Source organism: Oncorhynchus keta, chromosome 1 (assembly GCF_023373465.1).
Source record: "Oncorhynchus keta strain PuntledgeMale-10-30-2019 chromosome 1, Oket_V2, whole genome shotgun sequence".
Lineage (NCBI taxonomy): Eukaryota > Metazoa > Chordata > Actinopteri > Salmoniformes > Salmonidae > Oncorhynchus > Oncorhynchus keta.
The window spans coordinates 2945525-2956144 of record NC_068421.1 but is presented as its reverse complement, the minus strand read 5'-3'; the positions used below and the strand labels follow the sequence as shown (position 1 = coordinate 2956144).

Sequence of the window (10620 nt, the reverse complement as noted above, 5' to 3'; positions counted from 1 at the left end):
CTCATGTGATGAACAACCATGTGATGGACGACCATGTGATGGAACTGGACCGACCATGTGATGGACAACCATGTGATGGACAACCATGTGATGAACTCTCATGTGATGAACTCTCATGTGATGGACGACCATGTGATGGACCGACCATGTGATGGACGACCATGTGATGAACGACCATGTGATGAACTCTCATGTGATGAACTCTCATGTGATGACCATGTGATGGACAACCATGTGATGACTGACCATGTGATGAACTCATGTGATGAACAACCATGTGATGGACGACCATGTGATGGACGACCATGTGATGGACAACCATGTGATGGACGACCATGTGATGGACGACCATGTGATGAACTGACCATGTGATGGACGACCATGTGATGAATGACCATGTGATGGACGACCATGTGATGAACTCTCATGTGATGAACTCTCAAGTGATGAACGACCATGTGATGGACAACCATGTGATGACAATGTGATGGACGACCATGTGATGAATGACCATGTGATGAACTCATGTGATGAACAACCATGTGATGGACGACCATGTGATGGACGACCATGTGATGGACAACCATGTGATGGACGACCATGTGATGGACAACCATGTGATGGACGACCATGTGATGAACTCTCATGTGATGAACTCATGTGATGGACGACCATGTGATGAACTCCATGTGATGAACTCTCAAGTGATGGTCCTTCTGTAGCACAGTTGGTAGAGCATGGCGCTTGTAACGCCAGGGTAGTGGGATCGATTCCGGGACCACCATGCGTAAAATGTATGCACACATGACTGTAACCTTTGGATAAAAGCGTCTGCTAAATGGCATATATTATTTATATTTATTATTATATATTGTGATGGACGACCATGTGATGGACGACCATGTGATGGACGACCATGTGATGAACGACCATGTGATGCACTCCCATGTGATGGACGACCATGTGATGAACTCTCATGTGATGAACTCTCATGTGATGGACGACCATGTGATGGACAACCATGTGATGGACGACCATGTGATGGACGACCATGTGATGGACGACCATGTGATGAATGACCATGTGATGGACGACCATGTGATGGACGACCATGTGATGAACTCCCATGTGAAGGATGACCATGTGATGGATGACCATGTGATAGATGACCATGTGATGGACGAACATGTGATGAATGACCATGTGATGAACTCCCATGTGATGGATGACCATGTGATGGACGACCATGTGATGAATGACCATGTGATGGATGACCATGTGATGAATGACCATGTGATGAACGACCATGTGATGAATGACCATGTGATGGATGGGCGACCATGTGATGGACGACCATGTGATGAATGACCATGTGATGGACGACCATGTGATGAATGACCATGTGATGAATCTCATGTGATGAACGACCATGATGACCATGTGATGACCATGTGATGGAACCGACCATGATGGACGACCATGTGATGAATGACCGACCATGTGATGAATGACCATGTGATGCATGTGATGACCATGTGATGAATGACCATGTGATGGACCGACCATGTGATGGATGACCATGTGATGGACGACCATGTGATGGGACGACCATGTGATGGACGACCATGTGATGGATGACCATGTGACCAATGACCATGTGATGGACGACCATGTGATGAATGACCATGTGATGAATGACCATGTGATGACCATGTGATGAATGACCATGTGATGGACGAACATGTGATGGACGGCCATGTGATGAACGCCCATGTGATGGATGACCATGTGATGGATGACCATGTGATAGATGACCATGTGATGGACGAACATGTGATGAATGACCATGTGATGAACTCCCATGTGATGGATGACCATGTGATGGACGACCATGTGATGAATGACCATGTGATGGACGACCATGTGATGAATGACCATGTGATGACCATGTGATGACCATGTGATGGACGACCATGTGATGAATGACCATGTGATGGACGACCATGTGATGAATGACCATGTGATGGACGACCATGTGATGGACGACCATGTGATGAATGACCATGTGATGGACGACCATGTGATGAATGACCATGTGATGGTCGACCATGTGATGAATGACCATGTGATGGACGACCATGTGATGAATGACCATGTGATGAACTCCCATGTGATGAACGACCATGTGATGGACGACCATGTGATGGACGACCATGTGATGAATGACCATGTGATGGATGATCATGTGATGGACGACCATGTGATGAATGACCATATGATGGACGACCATGTGATGAATGACCATGTGATGGACGAACATGTGATGGACGACCATGTGATGAACTCCCATGTGAAGGATGACCATGTGATGGATGACCATGTGATGGACGACCATGTGATGAATGACCATGTGATGAACTCCCATGTGATGGATGACCATGTGATGGACGACCATGTGATGAATGACCATGTGATGGACGACCATGTGATGAATGACCATGTGATGAATGACCATGTGATGAACGACCATGTGATGGACGACCATGTGATGGACGACCATGTGATGAATGACCATGTGATGGACGACCATGTGATGAATGACCATGTGATGGACGAACATGTGATGGACGGCCATGTGATGAACTCCCATGTGAAGGATGACCATGTGATGGATGACCATGTGATGGATGACCATGTGATGGATGACCATGTGATGGACGACCATGTGATGAATGACCATGTGATGAACTCCCATGTGATGGATGACCATGTGATGGACGACCATGTGATGAATGACCATGTGATGGACGACCATGTGATGAATGACCATGTGATGAACTCCCATGTGATGGACGACCATGTGATGAATGACCATGTGATGGACGACCATGTGATGAATGACCATGTGATGGACGACCATGTGATGAATGACCATGTGATGGACGACCATGTGATGAATGACCATGTGATGGACGACCATGTGATGGACGACCATGTGATGGACGACCATGTGATGGACGACCATGTGATGGACGACCATGTGATGGACGACCATGTGATGGACGACCATGTGATGAACTCTCATGTGATGGACGACAATGTGATGGACGACCATGTGATGACTGACCATGTGATGAACTCATGTGATGAACAACCATGTGATGGACGACCATGTGATGGACGACCATGTGATGGACAACCATGTGATGGACAACCATGTGATGGACGACCATGTGATGAACTCTCATGTGATGAACTCATGTGATGGACGACCATGTGATGGACGACCATGTGATGGACGACCATGTGATGAACTCTCATGTGATGAACTCTCATGTGATGGACGACCATGTGATGGACGACCATGTGATGGACGACCATGTGATGGACGACCATGTGATGGACGACCATGTGATGGATGACCATGTGATGGACGACCATGTGATGAATGACCATATGATGGACGACCATGTGATGAATGACCATGTGATGAATGACCATGTGATGGACGACCATGTGATGAATGACCATGTGATGGACGAACATGTGATGGACGGCCATGTGATGAACTCCCATGTGAAGGATGACCATGTGATGGATGACCATGTGATAGATGACCATGTGATGGACGAACATGTGATGAATGACCATGTGATGAACTCCCATGTGATGGATGACCATGTGATGGACGACCATGTGATGAATGACCATGTGATGGATGACCATGTGATGAATGACCATGTGATGAACGACCATGTGATGAATGACCATGTGATGGACGACCATGTGATGGACGACCATGTGATGAATGACCATGTGATGGACGACCATGTGATGAATGACCATGTGATGAACGACCATGTGATGAACTCTCATGTGATGAACGACCATGTGATGGACGACCATGTGATGGACGACCATGTGATGGACGACCATGTGATGGACGACCATGTGATGAATGACCATGTGATGCACTCTCATGTGATGAACTCTCATGTGATGAATGACCATGTGATGGACGACCATGTGATGGACGACCATGTGATGGACGACCATGTGATGGACGACCATGTGATGAATGACCATGTGATGAACTCTCATGTGATGGACGACCATGTGATGGACGACCATGTGATGGACGACCATGTGATGGACGACCATGTGATGGACGACCATGTGATGAATGACCATGTGATGGACGACCATGTGATGAATGACCATGTGATGGACGACCATGTGATGAATGACCATGTGATGGACGACCATGTGATGAATGACCATGTGATGGACGAACATGTGATGGACGGCCATGTGATGAACTCCCATGTGAAGGATGACCATGTGATGGATGACCATGTGATAGATGACCATGTGATGGACGAACATGTGATGAATGACCATGTGATGAACTCCCATGTGATGGATGACCATGTGATGGACGACCATGTGATGAATGACCATGTGATGGACGACCATGTGATGAATGACCATGTGATGAACGACCATGTGATGAATGACCATGTGATGGACGACCATGTGATGAATGACCATGTGATGGACGACCATGTGATGAATGACCATGTGATGAACGCGACCATGTGAAGGATGACCATGTGATGAATGACCATGTGATGGTCGACCATGTGATGAATGACCATGTGATGGACGACCATGTGATGAATGACCATGTGATGAACTCCCATGTGATGAACGACCATGTGATGGACGACCATGTGATGGACGACCATGTGATGAATGACCATGTGATGGATGATCATGTGATGGACGACCATGTGATGAATGACCATATGATGGACGACCATGTGATGAATGACCATGTGATGGACGACCATGTGAAGAATGACCATGTGATGGACGAACATGTGATGGACGGCCATGTGATGACACTGGATGACCATGTGATGAAGGATGACCATGTGATGGATGACCATGTGATGGACGAACATGTGATGAATGACCATGTGATGAACTCCCATGTGATGGATGACCATGTGATGGACGACCATGTGATGAATGACCATGTGATGGACGACCATGTGATGAATGACCATGTGATGAACTCCCATGTGATGAATGACCATGTGATGGACGACCATGTGATGAATGACCATGTGATGGACGAACATGTGATGGACGGCCATGTGATGAACTCCCATGTGAAGGATGACCATGTGATGGATGACCATGTGATGGATGACCATGTGATAGATGACCATGTGATGGAAGAACATGTGATGAATGACCATGTGATGAACTCCCATGTGATGGATGACCATGTGATGGACGACCATGTGATGAATGACCATGTGATGGATGACCATGTGATGAATGACCATGTGATGAATGACCATGTGATGAATGACCATGTGATGGATGACCATGTGATGAATGACCATGTGATGGACGACCATGTGATGGACGACCATGTGATGGACGACCATGTGATGAATGACCATGTGATGGTCGACCATGTGATGAATGACCATGTGATGGACGACCATGTGATGAATGACCATGTGATGAACTCCCATGTGATGGACGACCATGTGATGGACGACCATGTGATGGACGACCATGTGATGAATGACCATGTGATGAATGACCATGTGATGGATGACCATGTGATTTACGACCATGTGATGAATGACCATATGATGGACGACCATGTGATGAATGACCATGTGATGGACGACCATGTGAAGAATGACCATGTGATGGACGAACATGTGATGGATGGCCATGTGATGAACTCCCATGTGAAGGATGACCATGTGATAGATGACCATGTGATGGACGAACATGTGATGAATGACCATGTGATGAACTCCCATGTGATGGATGACCATGTGATGAACGACCATGTGATGGATGACCATGTGATGGACGACCATGTGATGAATGACCATGTGATGAACTCCCATGTGATGAATGACCATGTGATGGACGACCATGTGATGGACGACCATGTGATGAATGACCATGTGATGAACTCCCTTGTGATGAATGACCATGTGATGAACGACCATGTTATGGACAACCATGTGATCGACATGACCATGTGATGGACGACATGTGATGAATGACCATGTGATGGACGACCATGTGATGGACGACCATGTGATGGACGACCATGTGATGGACGACCATGTGATGGACAACCATGTGATGGACGACCATGTGATGGACAACCATGTGATGGACGACCATGTGATGGACGACCATGTGATGGACGACCATGTGATGGACGACCATGTGATGAATGACCATGTGATGAACTCTCATGTGATGAACGACCATGTGATGGACGACCATGTGATGGACGACCATGTGATGAATGACCATATGATGGACGACCATGTGATGAATGACCATGTGATGGACGACCATGTGATGAATGACCATGTGATGGACGAACATGTGATGGACGGCCATGTGATGAACTCCCATGTGAAGGATGACCATGTGATGGATGACCATGTGATGGACGAACATGTGATGAATGACCATGTGATGGACGACCATGTGATGAACTCCTATGTGATGGATGACCATGTGATGGACGACCATGTGATGAACTCCCATGTGATGAACTCCCATGTGATGGACGACCATGTGATGGACGACCATGTGATGAATCACCATGTGATGAACGACCATGTGATGGACGACCATGTGATGGATGACCATGTGATGGACGACCATGTGATGAATGACCATGTGATGGACGACCATGTGATGAATGACCATGTGATGAATGACCATGTGATGAATGACCATGTGATGAACTCACGTGATGAACAACCATGTGATGGACGACCATGTGATGGACGACCATGTGATGAACAACCATGTGATGGATGACCATGTGATGGACCGACCATGTGATGAATGACCATGTGATGAATGACCATGTGATGGACGACCATGTGATGGACGACCATGTGATCAATGACCATGTGATGGTCGACCATGTGATGAATGACCATGTGATGGACGACCATGTGATGAACTCTCATGTGATGGACGACCATGTATGTCCCCGTGGTTCATTCTTAATGACTAATAGCACTCCTGGTCTGACTAAGTAAAAGTCACAATGTGGCGATTTTAACCAGGGCTGCACACACACACACACACCTTTATGACTAATAGCCTGGCCTTCTAAATGAACAGAAGTGAGTTCAGACCAGCCTTGGTTAAAATGCACACAGAGTTCAATTGATACAGAATCAATAACAACTATTGATCTGCTTCAACTTTTAACCCTTTGGTACATGGCTTTAATTGGAGTGACATAACATTATCTTAGAAAAGCCGGTTTGAATCAGTGTAAGAACTGTTAATAGTGAGAATGTACCCTCCGTCCTCTTCTCTCACCCTTCATCCTCTCCCCATCCCCTTCACTCTCCACCCTTCGTCCTCTCCTCCACCCTCTTCTTCTTCTCCCCTGAGGAGCGATCGATGTGAGTTGGAGAAGAGATTTGCTTAGCAGCACAGGTCTGCTTGTAATCCCATAATAATCCCACTCCCAGACACACTTCACACACTGTTAAACCTCAAAACACACACACACACACACACACACACACACACACACGCACACACACACACACACACCTGGCGGCCATTAAATTGTGTTATATTGGAGCCCATCGATCCATTGCACTTCCTGTAGACTTCATGACTCTCATTCCAAAACACGGTAATGCCTCCCGAATTACCGTAGTAAACAATGACAAAGTGTTTCCACTGATAAACACACAAGTCTCAAAAGACACACACACACACACACACACACACACACACACACACACACACACACACACACACACACACACACACACACACACACACACACACACACACAGCCTTTATAACTTTAAGATAGTAGGCAATGACTCATTGAGGACGATGTACAGCAATTAGTTCATGCTCCATTTACTGTAAGGGTTGGTGGAAAGCCATTAATCATAGTGTATCTGTGATAATATGGTTATGTGTTTACTGTCTTCACCGTCTATATATAGTGGAGTCTTCCTTATGAGTGTGGAGGGTAAAGCAGCACTCAACACTAGATTACTGCTGCTGAGTAGCCCCGAGTATGGAGAGAAGGGATAAAGAGGGAGGGAAGAGAGGCAGAGAGAGAGAGAGAGATGGTGGGGGGAGGGGGGGAGGGAAGGACGGAGAGACACGGAGAAAAAAGAGGGAGGGTGAAAGAGGAGAGACTGAGGAGGAGGAATAACAGATATACATAGTTGTAAATAAAATATTATCTCAGTGAAAAGCCATACCTCCACAAAATGAAAGGTGAAAAGGTGTTTAATGAAGTTGTTGCCACATTCACTCTGCTCTATGATGACTTAGGACGGGATTCAATCAGGCACCTTCCCCCTGTCTCCCAGTATTCTCAGACCCCAGTCGCAATTCTCCACTGTTGCAGCTGTTCCTACAAATCGAGATCCTTGAAGTTCAGCAATCCCCCTATTCCCTGCTCTCAAACCTCATAGGCCTTTTTAAGTCTATGTGTGTGAGTGTGTGTGTGTGTATGTCAGTGTGAGTGTGAGTGTGAGTGTGAGTGTGTGTGTGTGTGTGTGTGTGTGTGTGTGAGTGTGAGTGTGAGTGTGTGTGTGTGTGTGTGTGTGGTTTACAGACCCATGCGACTCACCAGAAGAAATAAAAACAAATGAAATATAAAAAAGAGTAACAGAATGATATAAATGTCGAAATGGTGTCACCTGGGGAACGCTGGTAGAGGAGACCAAACACAACACAGAGTATTCTGAGCCCAGCCTTTTGGAATAATGAGACAATGTGGGAACCTGATTCATACCTCCGAACTCCCGGAATACACAGGGAAACAGGGCTTTATCAAATCTCCTTTTCTTTCTCTTTTGCTCTCTTTCTGTGTGAAGAGGAGGCTTATTGGAAAACACGGTGTATCAGCTTGAGACCCAGAGGAGAGAGAGAACAGGGACAATGGAGCTTGGCTAAATCTCCAACGTAGGCCTTTACTAAGGCAACTCATTACACTGTTTGGTCTGCATGTCGATCCAAATGGTTCATTAAATAGGAGCATAGTGATCATGACTAAGGTTGTTATGGTGATCGAATTCAAATTCAACGTGACTGTTTAGTCATGGTAACTAAAGCTTCTCCAAGCTCTCCAAGATGTGACGCTGCTGATGGTCATTAGCAGGCTGTATCACATCCGGCCGTGATTGGGTGTCCCATAGGGCGACAAATTTGTTCTTAACTGACTTCCCTAGGTAAATGAAGGTTAAATCAAATATGTAAAAAGTAGCCTACCAAACTTGCTAACTGCCTGCTACTCAGCACTCTATTGTCCCTCTAATCACTCTGACATCAATGCAAATGTGATCAAAAATAAAATCAAACACTTCATGAGAGCCCACGAGCTCACGTTACATAACATTTCTATACGCTATGCAATTGCGTGAGAAAACAGAGTTTTGATGATCATATCAGCTTTCCATAGGCTAGTTCTACGATATTATTTCTCAACTTTCCTAATATTAAGCATATTGGAGTATATCAGGAAGTATATCCTACCTGGATAGCATGAAAATGAACCACAGGAAAAGCATCCTCCATTTGTATTTAAGTGCATAGATTTCTTTTTTAAATGCCCTGCCCCTGTTCCGAGACAGGTGCATGATAATGGTCCATTTTAAATTAAAACTAATTTCAGACATATGTTATTTAGTATACTGCATGTGAAGACAATATTAAATTAAATAGTTTGACGGGTGACAATATTAGCCTGTCACTTGAATGACGTGAATGATACCTCATGTAGCCCAGCCCATAGGCCTATATGCTTTGATAAGGTTTGATAAGGTCACAACTAAAGTGGCCAAATTACTTATTAAAATTAAGCACATTAATAGGGTTTACAACAGGTATAGAGCCTAACTGGCATACGTAGGCAGTGCTTGAGTTTCAAGTTTGGGGACGATCATTTTCACCATAAAAATGCACCTTCATAATAAAAGCATAACATGCATAATCACATTTGTGGAGTGTCACTTTTGAGAGTGATATTTTCCTGCTAATCGATTGCACTTTAGAACATTCGCACTTATTGCTTACTGCCGTGTGCGCATTGCTGCGCTTATAATGCGAAGAAACAACCTAATAGTTTATCAACATTTTCAGCTAAACGTTCTGATCTGTTGCATCAGCCTCGTTGCTTTTAAACATTTTTTTAGATGCGAGTGGTTGAATTAATTAGTGATATTTTGCATCCCACAAGTGTCGCAGACATACGTTGATAATATTTATTTCTCGCACTGAAGGACAAGTTGACCAATAGAATAGGTCAACTTTTGTACCATGGGGGATAGTAGATTGACATAGGTTAGTGCTTTTGCTGTTCGTTAGGCCGACTCATCTTATTGGCTGATGAAAAGTACATGTGGACAGTTCCTCTAACATCAATATGCCGAATTCGGAATTCGATATGAAGGCCTCGTGCAGTTTCGTCCACAATGTGTCTGTCTTCTCTTTTAGCCTACTTCAGAGTTGAGATGCCTGTGAGAAGGACCCGACCTGAGGGAGCCATGTGAGTGAGAGGTGCTT

The 10620-nt window shown here is 45.3% G+C and overlaps 1 protein-coding gene across 1 annotated transcript; it reads left to right on the top strand.

Moving 5' to 3' along the window:
• Positions 1-1716: 1716 nt before the first annotated feature.
• LOC127909157 (coiled-coil domain-containing protein 1-like) lies at positions 1717-8969 on the top strand. Its single transcript, XM_052469193.1, has 10 exons — positions 1717-1893; positions 2357-2455; positions 2657-2785; positions 3583-3696; positions 4333-4446; positions 4605-4733; positions 4860-5027; positions 5184-5312; positions 5724-5912; positions 8934-8969. The coding sequence occupies exons 1-10, from the start codon at positions 1717-1719 to the stop codon at positions 8967-8969; spliced, it is 1284 nt and encodes a 427-aa protein (XP_052325153.1).
• The last annotated feature ends 1651 nt before the right edge of the window (positions 8970-10620 follow it).